The sequence below is a fragment of the Hermetia illucens genome, chromosome 6 (assembly GCF_905115235.1).
Source record: "Hermetia illucens chromosome 6, iHerIll2.2.curated.20191125, whole genome shotgun sequence".
Lineage (NCBI taxonomy): Eukaryota > Metazoa > Arthropoda > Insecta > Diptera > Stratiomyidae > Hermetia > Hermetia illucens.
In genome coordinates this window covers 46804718-46828814 of record NC_051854.1, presented here as the reverse complement: position 1 = coordinate 46828814, position 24097 = coordinate 46804718, and the positions used below count along the sequence as shown (strand labels likewise).

The window sequence follows — 24097 nt, the reverse complement described above, 5'->3', positions numbered from 1 at the left end:
GATTCAACACGAATGAGTACGTTCAAAGAATATTATTTAGATGTCAACCTGAAATAACATCGCATTTCGGTTGAATTGGAAACTTTGATAAAACAGACTAGAAAAACGTTATAATGGAACAACTTTTGGAGATGGGTGGATTGATTATCGGGAAGGAAATATTCTCAAAAATTTGCTGACTTCGTCAATATAAAACGAAAAACAAACGGTCTCTTTACTTCCATGCTTAAAGAAGGAATAACTTCTTCCCGCCCACAGGAAATATGTGACTTATTTGCTGAGCACTTTCAACGTACTTGCACTTCTTATCCCACCGCCAACCACGTTGGCTGATACGTTTCCGGTATCGCTTATTGGTGACATATTTTCGACCCATGATGAGACCCGCAAAAGCTATTCAGGAACTAGACGTCAACACAGGGCCCGGCCCCGATCTAATCCCTTCCTATTTTTTGGTACAATGCATAGACCAACTGACTACTCCTCTGCATTTGATCTTTAACAAATCACTCTCAATGGGCATTTTTCCATCCATGTGGAAGTCCTCTCATCATCATCAACGGCGCAACAACCGGTATCCGGTCTAGGCCTGCCTTAATAAGGAACTACAGAATCCGGTTTTGCGCCGAGGTCCACCAATTCGATGTCTCCGTCGCTCCATCTCAGCCAGGGTCTGCCTCGTCTCCTTTATTTACCATAAATATTGCCCTTATAGACTTTCCGGGCTGGATCATCCTCATCCATACGAATTAAGTGACCCACCCATCGCAACCTATTGAGTCGGATTTTATCCACAACTTGATGGTCGTGGTATCGCTCATAGATTTCGTCGTTATGTACGGAGTCGTCAGTTGGGAGCCAACGTATCGTCTGAATATGGGTTCCTTTCCTATTTGACTGTTGAAATCCTCAAGTATGCCTCGTAGAAGGTATCCTTCTCCGACGCTTCAGTCTCCTCTGTAAGGGCGTGACCGTTAATGAGGCTTATATTTCTAAATTTGCCTCCCAAGCGTAGAGTGCATAGCCGTTCGCTTATGTTTTCAAAGCCGATAACAGCAGGTTTCATTTTTTGGCTGACTAAGAAACCTACTCCGAGCACATGGTTTACTGGATAGCCACTATAATATATGGTGTAGCGACTCTTCTACAGGAAACCGGTCCCTGTCCAACGGATCTCCTGTAACGCTGTTTCATCAGTCCTATATTGGGACAAGGTATCGGCTAGCTGCTTATCAGCTGGTAGGCCCGCCCAGTATAGTTCCCTCAACCGTTCCTCTTCAGCCATGAAACCGTTCCCGATTCCACAGAAGGGTTCTGGTCCGTGTAAAGGCGTCCCTGCTCCCTTCTTGGCTAGTTCGTCCGCTGCCTCGTTGCCGTCCAACCAAGCATGGCCTGGAACCAAAAGTATCCAGACCTTGTTGTAGATCTCAATAATCAAAAAGTCTAGGAATATTGTGATACAGTAGTAGATATTAGTAGTTAGCAAATAGCAAAGAAAACTGTGATATATGCGAAAGGAATTGGTGAATAAAGAAATAAAGGCAGAAGAACGAGATCTCTTTGAATTAACGCGGAAAACGGTTCTCTAAAACATCTTTCCTCAAATACCTCGGCTATACTCATGACATATGTTTGCTCTCTAACTGGGTGATGGACCTTGGCCAAATGGCTTTAGATTTGAAAAGAGAGGCAGGTAGAGTTGGACTGATGATAAACATCAACAAAGCCAAGATTCTCAGTTTGACGGGTCATCGTACCCTCTCTATTAGCATTAATGAGAATACCATCGAAGGCGTTGGTCAAATTCTATATCTAGGAAGCGTGGTTTCTGCCGAAGATGGCACCAAACTGAACGTTGCTTGATTTATGAACAGCGCCATATCCGCTTTCGCTGCCTTGCCTAAAATCTTGAAATGTGGTGGTGTTGAGATAACTATTAAGACTTGAGACTGTTCTTTCTGTAATGCTCTATGAGGGTAGCACATGGAAAGTATCCCCCATTGTCACTTGAAGGTTCCAAGCCTTCGTCAACACCTGTCTAGATTGAATCATTAGAGTACGCTGACCTGTTACTATTACAAACGGAGAACTTGTTCGGGACACAGACTTAACATCCATACGCGATATGAAGGTGGAAACGGCTGTTGGTAGATCACTCCTCAACAGGGATTCCACTCTCCCAAAATGACTGACGAGCCAATGGCACTTGGGGCAGAACAGCAGAAGAGTGCACCCCGGGTAGTCCTGGTGAGCTGAAGTGCATCTCAAGTAACCGCGAGCGATGGCGCAGGTGTGGTTGACGACCTATACCCCACCGAAGGATAAATGGCAACCATATATATTTTGTTATGTGCTATTTTTTAATGTCTCGAAAGCACATTGTTTTCATAGCATGACAACCAACATTCTATCAAAAACTGATTCTCAACGGCTAGGCACCGGATTCGCGTCTACCATCTAATATACTAGGGTTCAAAAACACGATGCGGTAATTCCTGAGTCTCATCATCTTATTTTATATTGGAGAACCGAGCATTCTGGGGGTCTCTGATGCTTTTGTCCGGGAGTGTGTACATATTCTAGAAACCAACCCCAAACCATTTTCCATAGCCAAAAGTCGTAGTTCTGGGTCCAGTACTTATGCGGAGCGCTGCTGACATTTCGGTCGTTAACAAATTATCCAAATGTTCAGGTAGTTAAGCCCACAAATATCTATTCCTTTTAGTCGCCTTTTACGATAAGAAGGGAATACTTTGAGTGTATTCTTAAACTCCAGCTCAAAGGGGAAATGCAGTGATTTAGTTGAATGTATTGGTTAATATGAAATTCTACCGCGAGTTAAGGGCCGTGGTTTAAGCCTTATAGGAAGTCCAAAATTGAGTCGGGAAAGAATTAGTTTTAGCTGCATAGTACTGACGGGAGCAGGATGTGTGCAGATGTGTCTCGTCAGAACAAGGTTGATCAGGGGGTCATTTCTGGATTCCAAGTTACAGGGAACTTCGTCTCTTTTGTAATGTCGGAGGCTTAGGAATGAGAGTTTTCTCCCGGTGGGGCCGGGTTTCGAAACTGGAACATGAGATATCATCAAAATAAAATCTGACGCACTGAAATTCTATATATTTTCTTCATTGAATGAATTTTTGTTGTTGAAAATATTGTTTTTTCTTATAACAGAAATAACTTAAATGACAACAAAAATTTTAAAAATATATTTTTTGCACTTGGTACTCTGAATGTAAATGAAAAATCCCTGATAACGTGGTGTATTTTGTGCTGTTGGATAAAGTTATTCTGACTTCTTTAACCGTTTGGCTTCTGATTCATCATCTTTCTCACTTTTTTCTCGTTTAACTGGAACGCTGTCCGTTATCTCCTTCTTTATTTCAAAATTTTCTCCTTGCTCCTTTTTGATGTTACTCTTATTTTCTGATTTTATTAGCCACGAAGTCAACATATTGCTTTGTTTTGGCGTCTTGATCATTGCCAATTTCTTAATGTCTTCCTTTGACAGAGGTTTGTTGCAAGTTGGAGACTTATTTCGGGAATTATTAACTTCGTTCGAAACCTGATACCAACATAATTTTTTCGCTGGCTTCAGAGCACTGAGAGCTGGGTTGTTTGAGATTTGCCCGCAGTTAAGCCAGTCCTTCAAAATAAACAAACAATCAGTTTAGAATAGGCTAAGATCCACCTGACATACCGATATCTGTTCCTCAGTTTCCAATATAGCAGGCATTCGGTCATGGAGCCAATTTAGAACGTCGTTGGATTGAAATGTTATCACCGAATAGCTGTAGATTTTGTCTCCATTGCTATCCGTCCAGATATCGTATAGGCCAGCCATTTTTAGTAGATTAATATTTTCTCCGTTCCAGGTAGATTTGTCGTAAATTTGGAAATCGTCCGAAGACTGTGGAGCATGTATGAAATATGCTGCACGCTCTGATGATTTTTTGACAGGTTTTGTTGTTTGCCATTCATAGAATCCTTCACAAAGGATTACACATCGTTGGCCTTTTGTGAATGGACGACTGTAGAGCTTTGATGTTAGCATAGATTCGAGGCGACAGTTGTTGGTTGTGAGACCATGTTTGCGGTAGTCACCCTGGGGAATATGACAATAAATTTGTGAATATCAATGCTGAGACTCAAACTTAGCTTAATTCCCAAACTCAGACTCAAACTTAGCTTAATTCCCCTAGAGAAACCATCTTTCTATGCTCTTTTATTGACCTTAGCATCAAACTAAAATTTATTAGAACTGTTATATGCACAACGTATTATTTATGGTTTCTATATAAATTCATAGATGGATGGATGAATGGCGCAAGTAATGGGTAAGTCACAATTTTGTAGGACATTCCAAACCAATTTCCGAACAACGGTTAGGAAATAATAATTTTGGTTGTGTATTTTTTATCTATCCCTTCACTGGTATATGCATTCGGAATATGCCCGTGGACGAAGACAGATCTGGAAAACGTCCAGCGGCGGATACGGACTACTATGTCCAAATCCTGACTGCATCACTCAAATTCTACCGTGGAGCGGATGAAACTGCCCGTGACGCCAGAGGCAGGGGTATATTTGACATTGTTTTTTCATGAATTAGGACATGGGAACGGGGGTACATCCAAGTGCGGCTTTTTTCAGGGAAATCAAACACGAGGGGATCTGGCGGTACGGTATGGTGGAAACCTCGACACACGCGGACGCATACGCTTCTAACTATTTTCCACAACACAATAGACTAAGTTTATGTCGAAAAACATAAAGATGGTATTTTTTTTGAGAATGAATAAAGATTGGTCAAATCAACCTGCAGCATGCCTAAGCTCTCTCCCACCTGTTGGCAGCGATATTGACAAAGCTGCAGAATTTCCCCTACATCTTTCTGGTGCAAGAGCCGTGGGTGGATTTAACAGAATCTGTGGCATTGGATCAGTAAAGGGAGCTAGGATCTTCTACGATGAAAGATCCATAAGACCGAGAGCTGCTTGCGTCCTGATGTCAAGCCGGTTAGAGGCAACCATGCTGAGACAGTACTGTTCCCAGGACTTAGCTACGGTCATCATACAATATCAGATAAATGGCGAGAGAAAAAATATCATAGTTGCCTCCGCTTATTTTCCTTATGATTCTTTGTAGCCTCCACCGACGCAAGAGCTTAGGGATCTAGTGGCGTATGCAGAATCAAGTGGTCTCGAATTCTTAATAGGTTGCGATGCGAATGATCAACATATTTGTTGGGTCAGTAGCAAATGCAATCCAAGAGGAGAGAAGCTATTTGATTTTATCACTTCAGTTAGTCTTACGACTGCAAACGTACGGTGCGCCCCCACATCCGTGGGACTGAGAAGAAGCGAAGTAATTGACCTAACGATCTGCACTTCAAAAATGTTAGAGTTGATTACACACTCATGGGTGCTAGACGAGGTCTCACTGTCAGATCACCGATACTTAGAATTCAATATGACTATTGCGGGCGAACAGTCTGCAATACAAAGCCGGAACCCAGGGAAAACGGATTGGACAAAGTTCAGTGAACTTCTTGGCAACAAAGTACAGTTCCCTAGATGACTAAGGGCTCCTTTGGCGCTGGAAGATGAATTGGAAACTATGAATTGCACACTTTTAGAGTGATATGAAGAGGCTTGTCCTATTTCCCGAGGCCAAAGCGGTCAAACGGTTCCTTGATGGAACCGGGAAGTGCAAAAACACAGGAAACTAACCAAGCGACTTCTGAACCGGGCTTGCAAAACTAATAAGAACGAAGACTGGTTAAATTTCAGGAACTCACAGCGAGGCTTGTTAGGTGTTCGAAACGAGACTCCTTTAGAACGTACTGTGAGGAAGTGGAAAGCGAAAGAGAGACTTCAAGGGCTGTGCAGTCCAAAAACTCAACGATACTTTCACGAGCGCCAGATTGGATTCAGTACAAACCCTCCTGGAAGTACACCATCCGGGAGAATGAGTGAGAGAAGTGGCAGGGGGAGAGTTGACGGTTCTTGCAACCTCTTCAAAACGCAAGTTCTGCAAGGGGAACTGGAACACTACGAAAGCGGTTGTTACCCATGAAAAAGAGGAGAGCTGCCATACTATCCTTTGAACATTTCAAAGCACCTGGCAATGCTAAAGGAGGGTATGGATCACTTAGAGCAACCTCTAAGAAATATTTTTCGAGGATGTTTTGCTCTGGGCTACGTGCTTTCCACTTGGCAAAAGGTTAAGGTAGTCTTCATACCGAAACTTGGGAAAGATGACTATTCTAATCCAAAGAACTTCAGACAGATCAGCTTGACTTCATTCTTGCTGAAAGGTTTGGAGAGACTGGTGGAGCGTCACACTCACTAAATGAAAAGCAACACGCTTACCAGCGTGGAAAGTCCTGTGGGTCTGCTCTTCATTCTTTGGTCACAAACATAGAGGATGCAACTTTGAATGTTGAGTACGCGATGGGGGTGTTTGTGGACATTAAAGGGGTTTTTGACTGTGCGCTTTTTCTTTTAGGCTCTGCCACCGTGATGCCGCCAGAGAGCATGGTGTTGATGATGCTTTAAGTGGATCCATGCTATGCTAACACAGAGATTGCTGTGCGCTGAGGTGGGTGTCGAAGGGCACTCCCAAGGAGGTGTGCTTTCGCCACTTCTGTGGAGTATGCTGATCGACTCACTACTATGCGAACTGCAAAATTTGCCAATACACGCTCAAGCTTATGCTGATGAGGTGGCTGTGCTTGCTGTGGATCGGGATCTTGGAACGATGTGTAGGAATATACAACGTGTCGTTGATTTGATAGACAGCTGGTGCCTCAGACATGGTCTTTCAGTTAATCCAAATAAAACCACAATGGTATTATTCACAAAAAGGAGAAAACTGGATAGACTTTGCTTTCCTGAGATGAGGGGTACTACCCTTCAACTCTCCGAAGAAGTGAAATATCTGGGACTCACTCTAGATAAAAAACTTCTTTGGAACAAACATGTGGAGATAAAGATGAAACGAGCTCCCACGGTTTATGGGCTGTGCAGACGGACCTTTGCCGCGACATGGGGACTCACGCCTCATGTGGTAATGATATACGTTGTCATCATTAGACCGATGTTCGCATATGCATCCGTAGTGTGGTGGGTTAAGGTGAGACAAAAAGGTTTTCACCGGAAACTAGACGCACGTGGCGGAATATACGGAAGTCTTCTACACCGATGGCTCAAAAACAGAAGAGGGTTCTGGAGCCGGAGTCTACCTCTCGAATAAAAACCAGAAGTGGGCTTTTCCTCTGGGACAATATGCAACGGTTTTTTTACTCCGAAGTTTATGCGATCCTAAGGGCGGCAAACTGGGTGAGTGACGAGCGGTTGAAGGGCAGGCGCATCGCAATCTGCAGTGATAGCCAAGCTGCATTGAGGGCGTTGAGTAGTCCTTTGATCACCTCGAAAATCGTTCAAGAATGCAGAAACCGTTTAAACTCTACCTCTAGATTCAATACGGTGGAACTACTCTGGGTACTTGTGGCGTAGAGGGAAATGAAATCTCGGATGCTTTAGCGAAAGAGGGGTCAATCTCCCCTATACCGGGACCGGAACCAGCAATTGGAGTATTAGTAGTATTGGCTAAGTCTGTTTTCAAAAACTGGGAACAAGCTTCCCACAATGACCGGTGGCAGAGCCCAAGTGCCGCTCGACACACCAAACTTTTCCTGCCAGAACCGAACATGCGTACCGCAAAGTTTATCCTGCCGAAAAGCATGAGGACTTGCAGGTGTATTGTGGGCATTCTGACAGGCCATAATTCAGTAGCTGGGCATATGTTCAGAATAGGAATTGGTCAAGGTGATAAGTGTACCTCCTGTAATGAAGAAGCGAAATCCACGGAGCATTTCCTATGTGAATGCCCCGCCTATGGACGCATCAGGCATCAGACCTTTTGTGCCGATGTTCTCCAGGTGCGACGGGTAGCATCACATCCACTAACGGAAATGCTGCGATACGATAATTAATCCCGAATATTCCGTTAGACGGGGGTGGCGAGTACAATGGGCCAACACGGCCTGGGTGCTCAGAAGCTGTAGCTTTTCCCTCACCTGGCAGCCATTTGTCGATCTGCTGCGGAGATTTGTTTCCAGAAGTTTATACCGCAGAACTTGTATGTGGTCGCAAACCTTTCGTTGGTCTTGTAAAGGACGTTAACGGTCAATTTCTCATTCACGATAAGGAGCAGTTGAAGAGGAGGAAAGAAGACTTCACCACGGTCCTTGACCATATCACATCCGGTGAAGTTTGTCCTCTTGTGAATGAAATGGATAGTCATCGTAACCTGCAGATACAGACTGTCCCTCCAAGTAGATCAGAAATCAAAAAGCCGCTGAGCTTGACCGTCTTCCCATAGAGCTATTTATTGCTGCACCTGAAGTTACTGCAGATCTACTATTTCCATTCGTACGGAAATCTTAGGAATCCGACACCTTTCCGAGAGAGTGGAAGAAGGGGATTGTCGTTGAAATTCCATAGAAGGGCACTTGTTTTGAATGTGACAATCGGAAGGGGTATTTGCCTGCCCCCTACCGTTGCAAAGATAATAGCTGATATTATCAAATAGCAGTGGATAGGTCGCACATTAAGGAGCGGCGACATGCAGTAGAATCCACTTTCCCAAGATGGCCGACGAGTGTTTCGCTCCAAAAACTGAAAGGGATTTCAAATAACTGCCAACGATGGTGCATAACATAAGTGTGATTGAAGCGCCATACCCCACCAAGGGGTAAATGCTAACCATATATATGAGAGCTTAAAATTCGTCGAATCGGTATTCCCAGCATATGTACCATTAAACTATTTTGCCTACCAACGCAACTAAGGTTCTAAGTATTGGCATCAAAGACAAAAGACTATCTCACGTTTATCGAAACGAAGTAGTCGCTCCGGATTAATCACATAGTAAGCTATAATCGCTCTCGCTATGGGGGTATTTGTGATTGATAGGGTATCACACCCATCGAAAAGAAGTTTCCAAGGAAGTGCCTTCGATGGTAACAAACTGTTGAAACCAGAGAGTTTTGGGAATGCCCACTGGTAACGGCGAATGAAATTCCCAAGACAATCAATTTTTATTACAACACGTGAAGAATCAATATAACGTACGTGACCTACTTACTTAAAATCCCTTTGGAAACCTCAAAGTCAAAACCTCCAGAGAAGTGATAAATTAAAATTGTAATTTTTTTCCAAAGAAACACAAAAGAGAGGCCCATGTGATTTTAATAAAGTCCGATCAAAAAGACTACAAACAATGGGAGCAAGTCGAGTTTCTAGGCCGAAAGGAATGTGATCATGTTTGGGACGAGGTAGCGAACTGACTGCCTGGCTGTGCGTATTAGTGTGTCGATTTTATCTGGGGATAATCTAAGTTTGCTTCCTGTTCACTCCTTTATGGAGTGTAGATCATCCACACATTCTTTTTTTGTTGTTATGTTTTTCCATATGGATAATAACCATGAGACTGCGTTTCAGTTCCATTTTCGTCATATTTAGAGATGTGCAATTGATACGCTTATAGTAGCGGAGACAAGTACAAAGACGTTCAAGGGTTCCCTATCTTCGGCTCATATTCCTCGATCTACTGCGAGATCTCTTAAAAGGAATCTAGGCCATATATTCCGGCCGCTTTTCGTAAGGATTTTTTTTGCAGGGTCGGTGTGGGATCTTGGGCATCCTGGCATTCGGACAATGAATTGGTTAGTCTCCAGTAAGTATTTAAGGCCGTCCATCAACAAGGACTCTTGGGCCAAACAATGTAATGCATACCAAAAGTGTAAAGTCACTAGACATGCTAAGGAAATAGGGGTATTTCTTAAGTTGACAAGGCGCTTCCACCCTATTTTTTTCTGGGGTAGGGTAGGTGAATGCATTTACGCAAACAGTGTTGGACTCTCGGTTCGGTACGTCGTCGGATTACCAACTAAACACCTCCCCATCGTCAGAGAGTTAGCCTGGAACCGTTTGTTACATTACTTCGGGCTAGTCCGCGAACTCTCCCGCCTTGCGGAGCCTTCAAATCAGGGAATTCCTTTCACCAACAATCTGGAGATCGCGTCTTTCCAATCTTGTGCAGGTAAAACTTCCATACCTACTTAAAAATTGGGTAAGGAAATAGTCAGTCTCACCATGCTTCCGATTCAGCCATGCACCTAAGTTGCCGATGAGCCGCGCAGTCCATCTGCCTTTAGTTTCATTTTGCCACGAGAGCTGCCAGTTATTGTAAGTCACGAGCAACCACCTCCCTTGGCTCATCTTCCTTGGGCTTGTACATGGCTTGACGCTCCTTAGCAAGAAGGGCAACGGGAATCACTCCCGCGATCACCATCACGGCCGGTTCAGAGACAGTGCGGTGCGCAGACGCCACCCGCAAAGCTCCCCGTCTCTGTACTTACGCGAGGCGTTTACAAAAAATTTCCCTGTTAAGAGCGCCAGCCCATACCTCTGTGCCGTAGAGCAGGACAGACTGTGTTGAACTCATCAGGAGACGTCGCCTGCTAGACGTAGGACCCCCAATGTTTACCATTAGCCTACTCAACGCCGAAACTCAAGCTGCAGCCTTGTTCGCTGCTGCTTTGATTTGCTCAAAAAAGCTCATCTTTGAATCAAGAGTCAACCCGAGATACTTTACCGCTGATTTTGACTCGATTATCGACTCGCCGAACAATATGGAACGCAGGGTCGGAATTCTCTTTTTAGTTAGGATGACCATTTCGGTTTTTTCCAGTCATCCATCCGCTTACTTGTCGCATCAATATGCCGAGTCTGCTTTGCCCCTGTTCGACAGTACGTCCAGCAACAAGCGCTGCGACATCATCTGCATAGCCGATCAGGCGCGACTCTTCTGGCATGTCGAGTTTAAGTAGACTGTCATAGGTAACCTTCCAGAGGTCCGGCCCTATGATGGATCCCTGTGCTACCCCCGACGTGACCTCCATCCTCTTTTGACCCTCTAGTGTTTCATAAAGCAGGGAGCGGTTCCTCAGATAGTCCTTCAATATCCGTAAGAGATAGATCGGCACGTTGAAAGTATTGTCTAGTGTGCCTAGAATGTCTTTCTATCTTACGGAATTAAAGGCGTTTTTGACGTCAAGTGTTACGAGGAGCACCACCCGTCGAGTTCGGCGGCTATGTGCCTCTGCTCGTCGGACGGCGTCCACGACTTGCATGATAGCATCAATTGTGGATCTCCCTGCTCTAAAACCAAACTGCCGGGGAGATAAATCTCCGGCAGCGCGTATCGCTTCAGCGAGTCTACTTCTGATGAGCTTTTCGAGCACTTTCCCAGCAGCGTCAAGGATACATAATGGGCGGTATGAAGACGGCAATTCCGGGTCGCCTTTCCTTTTATGGATCAGCGCAAGCCTCGCCACCTTCCAAAGAGCAGGGAAAATGCCCTCTTTCAGGCAAGCGTTGAATGCCCCGAGCAGTAGGTCTGGCCGGTGTTGGAATACCAGTTGGTATACCTCTGCTGGAATACCATCGAGTCCTGGCGCCTTCTTGCTTTTCATAGAGAGGACTGCCTGTTCCAACTCTTTTATAGAGAAAAGTGGAGTCCTCTGCGCTCTCCCCGCCGTCGTCATCATCCCATACGGGGTGCGCAGGGAAGAGTGCCCTTACAATGCGGTCCATCTGCTCGTCCTTAAGTGAACAGGGTTTCCGCAGAGCTCCGATTTTTCGGGTTACTAGTTTTGTAACCGTGTCCCCACGGATCCCCATTTACCTCGTCGACCAGATCTTGCCAGCAGCGAGCTTTGTTCTTGTTTATTGCGCTGCGAAGTCTCCTTTTGGTTGATTTGTACTCCGTCATTATGGTACATGCCTCCTCCCGGTCGCCTAGACGTTGTGTTAAGCGGCGGAGCCTGTGACACTCTTTCCGGAGCCTGCGACACTCCTTCCGGAGCCTGTGATACTCCTTTCGGAGCTCTGAGATTTCCACTGTCCACCAATACATGGAAGGTTTGCCGCGCCTCGATGCCTTCCTGGGCATGGAGGCTCCGCAGACCGTTGTTATTAGGTTCATAACTGAATTTACGACAGTGTTTGCTGCGGCGCCACCGCCCCCAGGAGTACCTTCCAGCGTGACCCCACCTGTTCCCAGAGTTTCGACAAACTTCCCGGTGTTCACTTTCGCGACGTTCCATGCACAGAAAGATCGCCGGGGTGGCGCACACCGAGAGTTTGTGTCCACCACTTCGAAAGCTAGGTAGTAGTGATCAGTCGCCGAGAAGTCTTCCAGAACTCGCCACCCGTCCACCAGCGACACCAGTGATTCGACGCGAAGGTTACGTCTGGAATGCTTCTCTCGCAACCCAGGCGCCGGAACGTTGGGGTGGATCCGGTGTTTAGAACTATCAGTCCTGTTCTCGCCGCCATTTCCAGAATTCGTTTCCCACTAGAATCAGTATGAGTCATGCTCCATTCAACTGCCCTAACATTGAAGTCACCCCCGACCAGGAATAGCCCATCCGTGTCTAAGATAGCGCCCTCCAAAGCATCAAGCCTCCGACGAAAGTCCGTTCGTCGTCTCGTTCGGCGTAAGATAGACACTAAAAAACGTTATCCCTGAACACCGAATCCAGACAAATCCGTCCCCTCGGCCTTGGACAAGAACCCTAACCCGAACAACTATAAGCTACTCGAAGGTGGGGAACACTCTTTCAGCCTGGACGTCGCTGGAAGTCCAAGAGGATCTTGTTGGATAAGCTGAAGCCCTTCTTTTAGGAAGCAGACAGTATGCGGAATTAGCGTAGAGGGGTACATCCACCTGACGTCTAAGGATGCTGCTTGATGACCAGCTCCGCCGTGGTTTCGCAGTGCACGTTCCTTGAACCAGTCGTTCTTGCTTCACTTGTGCAAATTCTACCCTTCTCGCTTTTTTGCTAGACCTCATTTTGGTATCGGTTGCAGATGAAAGCGGTTCTACGGATGACACCAGCTGTACAGCTCTCGACGGCTACTCTCTTTGAAGTGAACAGACAATCCAAATTTAATCTTCCAAAATGTACCTTATGCCAGAAAGGAATCATTCCCCACATCATTGGCACCAGCACACGACGGTTCCCATCCACCTCGGCTTCGTCAAAATGTTTCGCAGACACTAACACTGGCGTGATGTCAGTTGGCGCAATATTATGGGAACCCTCATATTTCCTTCCTAGATTGTACTCCGCTCGCCATTCTGGTTCCATATCCTTTTTCTCATCGCCAATTTTTGTGGAATATTTACAAGCGCAAACTATATCTTTTGGCGCCAACGTCCTGGAAAGTTCGGAATAGAAATTTGCGGCAGTGCTTTAGAATTTCATGTCAACTACAAGTGCTGCTTTATAATAATACATCGTATACTTACAGACATTGACGTCCACACATTATTATTATGTTGAACTTATTTTAATTTTCCGAAAATTTTCACAACAAAATCTCGGCGAAATAAACAAATCTGACGACCGGAGTCCCACCTATGTTGCCAGATTAGTTGGAAGTGAAAGGGAAAGGAGGCTGAAAATGCGATGTTATTTCAAAGCCGCTGTACTACTGACCACTCCAATTGGTGGTGAGGACTCATGCATTGCATATATTGTGATATTTTATGAATACTGGTAGTATTTTCATAGGTTGAAAAAATTAATTAGGGAAAGGTGAACTATCCCGAAATAATTTTTTGTAGATCTGATGGAGGGAGGGTAGGATTTTAAATAGCAACTCCGACACCAATAAGATCCGTGCACATCGTTAAAAGTTCGTTGCACCTTCGAAACGTCAGAACGAACCTACATTGAACGTTTTCATTCCCAATTAGCCCAATTGAAAATCCCCAGCGCGACACCCCAAAAACTGACGTCACAGGCAAAGTAGTCGTCGTCGTCGCTGAGAATATCGAGTTCGCAGGGAAGAGTGTTTTTAGGAGGCGGTAATTTTTTCAGCTTCTACCATAAATTCGTGCAAAATTTTCGCGTGTACCTTACCGAGTACGTCAGTACGTCACCAAGTCAGTGTTATTGGCGCAAAGTGGAGCCGTAGTTTGATCCGAAAAGGCCTGAATTCGGGAAAGAAAAGCAGCAGCAGCGGAAAAAATTCCAATCATCGAAGCTCTACCAGTGGACATAGTCAGTCAGTCAACAGCGGGGAGGAGGGTGACAATCGAACGAACGAATATCGGAGATTGAAAGATATAAAGAGAGCGGCGTGCGGAGTTGGTCGATCCGACATAGGCCAGGCTAGGATTTTCACGACTACGAACGCTTTTCCTGTGAACCTCTTGGGCCTTTCGAGGACTGCGTGAGATTTGCTTAGGCGAATGCCGTGAGTTGAGTAGAACCTTCGCAGGGTTTTGCTCGATTTTGCAGCAGCAGTCGCGGGGCGTTTGGCCGAGTGCCGTTGACTCACACGCCTTCGGCGGAGGAAAATTATTGTGTCAGTTGCGTCGGCGACGGCGAAAATTCATTTCTGGTGTCAGCAGGGAAAAGGTCAAGTCGCAATTCTCGGCGGAAACAGCCAAGACAAAGAGCGCTAGGACCCCTGTTGGACGTGAATCGGTGAACAGTTTTGGTGACGGTCGTGGGACCCAGACGAGCGAGTGCCGTCATTTCTTTGTGTTGTAGATTTTCGCGACAAGCGAGTGTGCCCCAGACACGGTGAGTGCCGAGGCCGTTGCCTGCGAACCCATCAGCAGACGGTGGAATTGCTAAGAAAATTGGTAAAATCGTGACTTGATCCCGGGATAGTCACCCGAATCCGAACGAACCCGACCAAGCCGTTCAGCTGAAAAGTCGAGTCATCGCCGCGTTTGTTTGTTGTTTTGCGCTGTCTGCAACCATTTCGCCTGTCGTCCGGGTTGTCCGGTATCATTGGGAGTGCGACCCGTGCCAAGCCGTGTCACCGCCAACTCTGAATCGCGACTTACCTCGCTAATTTCCATGCATTGCCTAGAGTCGCGGCCGTGCGACCCGTTGGACAATTTTTCAGTTTTTCCCGTTGTCACTCGTTTTCACGCAGTCACCGCGGCAAGTGGACGTCGTCGGTCCGTTGTTGGCCTTCGTGCGGCGGCGGCTTAGCGTAGAAAATTGCACAAATGACATAAATGCAAGCGGGCGAGTGTCTTGCGTGAGAACAGCGCGAATCGTAACAAAAACAAATCCCGAGCAGAGACAAAAACCGCACGACAGACATTGTATGCTAGTGCTGGGCCAGAGGGAGAAGCAAGTAGCGAAGAGAGATTCGATACGCGAACGTGGGACGAGCACGACCAGAAACAGCAGTTTGACTAGGCGATCCGTCGAGCAGCGGCGACAGTGGGGAGCGAGTGCGACGTCGTGCGTGCAAGTGCAGCGGGAAAGTGTGCGGCGCCGTCCAAGTCTCCGAACGTGTTGAATAATAATGAGTCGACATGAAGGTAACTTTTTTGCTTGCACGAGTTCAATTTCATCCCTTTTCGTAGCCTTTCGTCACCCCCTTCTTGCGTAGGTCGTTTTCGAATCAGTTTCGCGGTGGGTCATGGCCCCAATTAGGGCTAGCACTGGATCCGGTCGGGTGACAGCTGCCCAGAATTGTGCAATCTTTTCGCTGTGACGGCATGTTTACTAGGGAAGTCGTGAGGTATTCCCGAGTGGCAGAGTGAAAAAACGATAATGCTCCTGGTTGGGTGGGAGTGAGAGCGGACGAGCAGTCGTTCGAACAGTTTTGCAAGTGATTGGAACGCAAGGGTTCGAGCATGCGCTAAGCTCGTTGGGGCAGGGAAGAAGGATGGAGCTTTAGCATTTTGTCTGTCAGCTCCGGGTCTGGTCATGACCGCGGATCTCGTCAAGTTTGTGTACAAATGCCCGAGACAGGCTTTCCCTTCAACGCCGACATAATGCATCGGATATTTCCTAAATCCACTATTTCCTAAAGTAAATTAATTGCTTGAATGGGTATCGCTTGTGCAGCATTAGTTGTGAAGATAACCAATCCGAAGGCAGCGAGGAAGGCGGAATTAATAAAAATAAACTTGGACTCTGCAGGCTTTATTTTTCGTAAGCCTGTTTGGCTCATTCCAGTGCTGATTTCATCCACGTCACGTGTATTAGAGTTAATCTCTCAACGAGGTTTAAAGGGTCCTTTTATTTCCTACTAACGCCCAGGGATATTTTCAGTCAATCCAGGACTATGGAAAGCTTGGTTTAGTCCGTTAAAAATGCTCAAAAAAAAAAAACAAGGCAATGACCTTTGGCTATCGAAAATGGATTATGATTGGTTTTTGGATGGTGCGCGGGGTCGGCTCGTCGTGATCGGTTTCGACATTTGGCTCTATCGAATGCCTGATCTGGGTGCAATCTCGAGGCTTTTAAATCCCCATCCAGCGTATCAAGCCACCGTTGTTTCGGCCGGCCCCTTGTTCGTTTACCATCGACTTCGATGTTCAAACCAATCTTGGCAAGTGAATTTTCGTTAGCGCCAATTAGGTGACAATACCATCGAAGACGCTTCTCTTGCAGTTTTTCCACGATCGGTGCAGCCCCATATCAACTGGGGATGTCCTCATTTCGGATGTTAAGTCGAGGGTTTTACGTGAGCACCTGTCTTGCGACTTGCGGTTTTCTTAAGACACGGATTGAGTTTGTGAGCACAATCAGAGCCCCGCTAAGACAAGCAACAACGGTGCCAGTCTATACCAAGTGCATGGCTTAGCATTCATACTGGTGGATGCAAGACATACCTAAATCTCTACCGAACTAAGGAGTACGGCACCCGTGTTGAAACGCAACACCACGCGAGGCCCGAAGGTCTCTTCTCACTTGAGCATAACCACAGCCTCCATGAAACTCCCACTAGGGGGCTTACCGCAAATAACCGAGCTGTACTCACATACAACGGGAGTTCACTCGAAGTATGAGAGTCCAGGGGCTTTCCCGGTTCCCATGGTACCAGTATACCCCTGGTAAGGTTTCGTGACCAATTACCACTTCAGATGAGTCCCCGTGCAGACTCGGGTCTGATCGCCCTAATTAGGCCTTTGGAGCATTCGCCTACTGAATCACGGCCGGCAAACCAAAGTGATTACAGCGTCTCCCTGTGCCACCACTATGGAGGTTCTCCTCGGCCACTTGGTTTTGGTTTGGCCGACAGGGTGGTCGCCCCGTCTTCCTCACCGCCACCTCTGAGCAACAGTTGAGCTGACAGGTGGAATTGGTCGAAATGTCGGCAATGATTGTGGAAGTGGAGGATGAGCAAATTCTTCAGTTGAAATCTGCTCGAAGTATTCTCGCCACCTATCCGTTGCGGCTCGACGGTTGGTGAGCAGCGTTCTTGTCATTAACGCAACAGAAGTGTTCGATATCCTGTGTACGTTGGTTACGGCCTTTAGCAAGTCGGTACAGATCTCTCTCTCCATCCCGCGTGTGCAGTTTATCGTAAAGATTTTTGTAATGGTTTGGTCGGGTGACAGGGACCGCTTTATTTGCTTCCCGGTTGGCATTCTTATAAATTTGCCAATTAGCAGGCGTTTTATCGCCTAGAAATTTGTGGTAGAGGCGTTTCTTTTCACGGACCTTCATTTCAACATCATCATTCCAAAGCCAAGTATCTCGGTTGATGTACCGCTTACCCGGCTTAGTGACCCCGGGGGTTGCAGAGGCCGCTTTGCGGATCGTGTCTTTCATTTGGTTCCAGGATTTTTCCACATTCATAATGGTCGGCAATCATATGAGTGAGATCGTTTCTTCTTTCTTCTCACCAAATCGCCACCATTTGATGCTCCGCGATCCAGTGCGTTGCCCACGCTGTTTTATCGATGGCTTAATTCGCAGGACGGCAACCAACGGCCGATGTTGATGTGCGATGGTCTCATAGGGAACGACTTTGCAATCAATGACGGTGGTAAAATGTCGGCGTCTTATGAGAATCGATTTGCGTTTTACTGTTGCCACTATAAAATGTAGGAAGATGAGACAATCGTTTGATGAGCCATGTATTCATAAGTACAAGGTCATGGGTGTCCGCAAAATCGATTATACGCTCGCCACCCTCATTGCGCGCTCCAAATCGATATCTCTAAAAGCTGTCTGGTGACCTAACCTACGCCATCACTCCATCTCAGTCAGGGTCTGCCTCGTCTTCTTTTTCTACCATAGATATTGCCCTAATAGACTTTCCGGGCTGCACCATCCTCATCCATACGTAGTAAGTAACCCGCCCACCGTGACCTATCGCCCATAGATTCCGTCGTTATGTAGGATACGGATCTGTCCATCCTCATGTAGGGGCCCAAAAATTCTTCGGAGGATTCTTTGGAGGATTCTTCTCTCAAACGCGGCCAAAAGTTCGCAATTCTTCTTCTTCTTATACAGTAAGAGCTTTGACCCTATGGTGAGACATTTCGAGCGGAACAGTTTTTGTAATTGAAATAATAAAACTATCGGTATTTGCAAGAATAAATACCCACACCAACGAAAAAGAAACAACAAGTTTTATTATTTCAATTAATTAATCGTTGGAAACACCGCATAATTTCACTCTGAGTTTTTGTAAGCTGAAATAGGTTTTGTTGTCTGCCTACAACCGTGTGCGGATTTCATCGTCGTAGCTGTTATCGGTTGTGATTTTCGACCCTAGATAGCAGAAATTATCAACGGTCTGAAAGTTGTAGTCTCCTATCTTTATTCTTGCCGTTAGACCAGTGCGGTTTGATGTTGGTTGGTTGGGTTTTGGTGCTGACGTTGCCACTATATATTTTGTCTTGCCTTCAGTGATACGCAGCCCAAGATCTCGCGCCGCCTGTTCGATCTGGATGAAGACAGTTTGTACGTCTCGGGTCGTTTTTCCTATGATGTCGATATTGTCAGCATAGACCAGTAGTTATGTGGATTTAAAGAGGATCGCACCTCTTGCATTTGGCTCAGCATCACGGATTACTTCCTCCAGGGCCAGATTAAAGAGGACGCATGATAGGGCATCCCCTTGTCGTAGACCGTTGTTGATGTCGAATGGTCTTGAGAGTGATCCTGCTCCTTTAATCTGGCCTCGCACATTGGTCAGGGTCAGCCTAGTCAGTCTGATCAATTTCGTTGGGATACGGAATTCTCTGATGGCCATGTACAGTTTTACCCTAGCTATGTTAGGCGGCTTTAAATTCGATGAAAAGATAGTGCAGGTGATGTCCACATTCTACGAGTTTTTCCATCGCTTGTCGCAGAGAGAAAATCTGATTTGTTGCTGATTTGCCTGGAGTGAAGCCTCTTTGGTTGATGTTCTGAGAGTATGGAGCTATCTGGCCTAGCAAGATAGCGGAGAATATCTTATAGATGGTACTCAGCAACGTGATACCTCTATAAATGCTGCACTGTCTGATATTAAAATCGATTCACGGTCTATCTGTCACACACACTTTTCTCCAAAACGGCTACACCGATCCGAACGAAATTTGGTGGACAGATGGGAATTATGAAATCCCACGCACACAGTGAGTCACATCAATTTAGGTGGAGTTTAAAGGGGGCTCCCCATACATGCAAAGGGGGAATTCAACAAATTTTTTCACCAGATATAGTCGTGTAGGATATCAAATGAAAGGTCTCGATTAGTGCTTTCCGCAACTGAAATTAGTTTTGTCGTGAATTGCAAAGTGCGCCAGTGAGGAGTCATATGTCAAATGTACGCACTTAAAGTGAGGCAGGATTTATTTTCGGAAACTATCCAACCTAAAAATCCGAAAAAAATCAGGGCTTAGATGAAATCTAGGCCTCAAAATATTGGGTTGGGAAAAAAGTAATGTATTTGTGATCGAATTTTAACGCTTTATTTAAAATACTTAGAATTATCCGACTTAAGTCAAATATGTGCCGTTTTGTTCGCAAATTTGTTGCCATTTCGAAGGCAACATTATCCCCCTCTTATAAACTCATTCAAATTCAAAAATGGGTCGAATTCATTCCGTTTCAGCAGTGCATCGCAGGCGTTGATTCGGTCCAAGAAATTTTTTTCCGTCAACTCGTGTGGCACGCAAACATCTAGCTTTTTTTGGAATCCAATCTTCTGCAAATGGTTCCAAACGGTTTTATGGTCCTTACCCAGTTCCTGGCCAATCGAGCGAATGCTCACATGCCGGTCTACTTGGATGATTATGGCAATTTTATCGGTTTCTACGACGATTGGCCTACCAGTACGGGGTGTATCTTCGATATCCACTACACCAGAACGATATCTATCGAACCATCGCTGTGCTGTGCGAATCGTTACAGTATCGGACCCATAAACTTCACAAATTTTTTTGTCCGCCTTCGTTGCAAATTTCTTGCTTGGTGGACTCCATCTTTGATGCACTATAACTTGAGACTGAAACGTACGATCACAACACTGTCAAAGAGACACTTTTAGCACAGATTGTCGTCTTCAAATCGCTCCTAATGGGGCAAATGCACACTCAAATCTCTTTATAAAAGAAATACACAAAACCTTTCATACCTGAAGCGTCTAGCTTCCGGTTTCCTGACTTGTTATATCTGTTATAGCTTAAATTCTTCGCATTTGCTAATAATATTAAACTCAGAGTGTGAAGCGTATGAGGTTGGCTATTATCAATACAGGCCTTTCCATCAAATGATTTATTTAAATCGCGTTCTAAAAACTAGAGGGCAATGGAATTTTTAACTATGTGACACGGAGCTGTCATGCACTCGTCGCTCCTCATATCTTGTTTTTCTTCAGCCTTTGCCCCATTCACAAGCGGGGTCGGCTCGTCGTGATCAGTTTCGCCATTTTATTTTATCAAACGCCTGATCTGCATGTGGAGAGTGCATAGCCCTTCGCTTATGTTTGTAAACCGATAAGAGGAGATTTAATTTTTTGCTGACTAGGAAAGCTACTCCGAGCATATGGTTTACTGGCCGCTATAATATATGGCGTAGTAGGCTTTCTCAAGGAGATCGGACTCTGTCCAGTGCATCGTTTGTAACACTGTTACATCAGCCTTATATTGGGGCAGGGTGTCGGCTAGTTGCTTGACAACTTCTTTTCTGTAAAGGGAGCGCACATTCCATGAGACTCGAAGAATGGATTAATCTTCCCACACATTATTTTCGAACCCAATCGATACTCCGTCGGTTATTGTCCGTAATTAAAGCCAACGGTGGACACACTGGCAGCACTATCTTGCTGATCGGACGGCAGATAGCCTGAGTAACTCGCTTGAGAATATCGATGAGCAATTGGCCGTCATTAAAAATGTTCTTTTCTCTTATGCTACGCAGGATTTCACTGACTGCAAAGGCGTGGAAGATGCTGCAGAACGCAACGATTTAAGAATTATATACTGCATCACGGAAAAACTTGCGTGGGGTCGCAAACCTCATTGGTTCTGTGAAGGACGTTAACGTTCGGTTCCTTATCCACGATGACGAGCAACTGAAGCGGTAGAACAAACACTTCACCACGGTTCTTAGTCGTATCGCATACGGTGAAGTTCGGCCTATTGTGGATTAAATGGCGTTTAGTCACCGTAACATGCCGATACGGACCATTCCTCCAAATAACATAAATCATTTCAACCACCAATCAGGAATAAAGTTGGTATTGACGGTCTCCCTGCAGATTTATTCATTGCTGCAATTCCTGCAGATTTGCTATTTCCAGTCGTATGAAAATCCTGGGAATCCGAGGCGTTTTCCAGAGATCCGAATCCTCCTGCATTGACCACATCAACACCCTACGCATGACCTTGGAGCAATGTTGGGAGTTTAGATCTTTGCTTTAAGTACTTTTCATCTACTTCGAGAAGGCTTTCGGCAGCAAGAACAGGGATTGTATCTGAAATACTCTACGCAGGAGGGGTAGAGCACCGAAGTCATTAATCAGTTTGTATATCTAGGAAGCGTGCTTTCTGTCGAGGGTAGTATTGGATCGGGTGTCGCTCGATGCGTTAACAGTGCTAGATCCACTTTCGCTGCCTTATCTAGCATGGAAATGCAATTATCTCAACGCCAAAACCAAGTTGAGACTATTTTGTACTAATGTTCTTTCTGTGTTGCTATATGGGATTAGCACATGGAAAGTTGCCTCCACGGTTACTCAAAACCCCTAAGCTTTCGTGAACAATTGTCTGCGACGTATCATCGGAGTATGCTGGCCCGATACTATTTTGAACGACGCACAGGCTAGTTATACGTGGGCGATTTGATCAGAGGGTGGAAGTGACAGTGGGTAGGGCACACATTAAGAAAGGGTGACAATTCCATTGTTGGTTACGTCATGCAGTCGAATCCACTGTCCCAACATGGCAGACGAATGGGTTACCCCAAATGGCGCAGAACAATAGAGGAGGAGTGTGGGTGTCTCGGGAAGTCCTAGAAGGGATTGAAGCGCATTTCAGTGGACCGAGTACGATGGCGCGTAGGTGTGGTTAACGCGGTATACCTCACTAAGGGTTAAATAACAACCATATTTATTTTTACGGTCATGGATGGTATTTTGAGAGAATCGCGACTCCAACCAGATAAGGCCTTTGATCGAGAAAATTGGCGCAACCAAACAAAAAGGAGCTGACCCCGCTTCGGAACGGGACAAAAACTGAAGAGCTTGTACACGTTTTACGGTCTAGACCCAAAATTAGATCATTACGCCATTGATTGCTATTGTTATTACATTATATAATCCGACGGTACGATGGTCAAGACGTCGCGCCTCGAGTTCGAATTACGAAATGTGATTGTCTAAAGGGGCTAGTACAATGAGGCTATTGAAGGCCTGAGTGCTGAAAATACGGTTCTCGCCCTTTTTTTTTAACAAAAAAAACATAGTCCAAGAGAAAATTACGAGGGTGTGTTTTCGTCCTGATGCGGGTTTTTCATTTTATTTTTAAACAATGCAATTCACGGACCAAGGAACGATCTTTGGAATTGTAAGTGAAGCTGTTGCAAATTGAACATTTTTTCATAGTGCAGGTCCTGTGTGTGTGTGTTGTGGTGGAAGAGAGGCAAAGCCTGTGAGCACTCAGATCTTAGTGGTCCATTGTACTCCCGGATGTAGCGCAGGATTTCCGTTAGTTGATGTGATACTAGCCGCTGCAGTTGGAGCACTTCATCACCAAAATTTTGATGTCTGATGCGTCCATAAGCGGGGCACTCACATAGAAAATGTTCCGTGGATCCCGCTTCTTCATTACAGGATCGACACGTATCATCTTGGATAATTCCTATTCTGAACATATGCCCAGCTAGTGAATTATGTCCAGTCAGAATGCCCACAATACCTCTGCAAGTCTTCTTGCTTTTCGACAGGATAAAATTTGCAGTATGCTTGTTTGGTTCTGACAGGAAAAGTTTGGTGTGTCGAGCAGCATTAAGGCTTCGCCACCTGTCATTATGAGAAACTTGTTCCCAGTTTTTGATAGCAGCATCAGCCAATGCTACTGACACCCCAATTGCTGGTTCCGTTCCGGGCATTGGGAAAGTCGAAGCCTCTTTTACTAAGGCATCCGAGATTTCATTTCACTCTGCACCACAATGACCAGGTACCCAGAGTAATTCCAACGTATTGAATCTAGAAACAATGTTCAATCGGTATCTACATTCCTGAATGATTTTTGAAGTGATCAAAGTACTATTTAACACTCTCAATGCAGCTTGACTATCGCTACAGATTGCGATGTGCCTGCCCTTCAACCGCTCGTCAATCACCCAGGTTGCTGCCCTTAAGATCGCATACACTTCAGCCTGAAAGACCGGTGTGTATGGTCCCAAAGGAAAATCCCACTTCTCGTTTTTATTTGAGATGTAGACTCCGGCTCCAGAACCACTTTCTGTTTTTGAGCCATCGGTGTAGAAGACGTCAGTATATCCTGATACGCATTCTTCTGGTTCGTCCCAGTTTTCTCTTCGTTTCAAGATAACATCATACCAAACAGATCTATGGGGATCTGAGATTCGGAAGGCATTGCGAAAATTAGATTCAATTCTCCCACTGATTCGTCCAATGCTCTATGCCCCCTACGTCCATTGATTCCCCATAGATCTAATCGAATTAGTCTATGAGTTGCTCTCATTGCAGTGCTCTGAATAAAAAAATCCAAGGGCTGCAAATTGAGTAACGCA

The 24097-nt window shown here is 45.5% G+C and overlaps 2 protein-coding genes across 2 annotated transcripts in view; one reads left to right on the top strand and one right to left on the bottom strand.

Moving 5' to 3' along the window:
• Positions 1-3097: 3097 nt before the first annotated feature.
• LOC119660447 (abasic site processing protein HMCES) lies at positions 3098-13626 on the bottom strand. Its single transcript, XM_038069000.1, has 4 exons — positions 13387-13626; positions 13043-13295; positions 3701-4105; positions 3098-3646 (listed from the first exon to the last, which is right to left on the bottom strand). The coding sequence occupies exons 1-4, from the start codon at positions 13404-13406 to the stop codon at positions 3287-3289; spliced, it is 1038 nt and encodes a 345-aa protein (XP_037924928.1). The 5' UTR covers positions 13407-13626; the 3' UTR covers positions 3098-3286.
• Positions 13627-13880: 254 nt separating this feature from the next.
• Positions 13881-24097, top strand: part of LOC119660446 (E3 ubiquitin-protein ligase Kcmf1) — a 29686-nt gene continuing 19469 nt past the window's right edge. Inside the window, exon 1 of the mRNA XM_038068999.1 lies at positions 13881-15429. Within this exon, the coding sequence (XP_037924927.1) occupies positions 15414-15429 (16 nt within the window). The 5' untranslated portion in view covers positions 13881-15413. The remainder of the gene's footprint in view (positions 15430-24097) is intronic.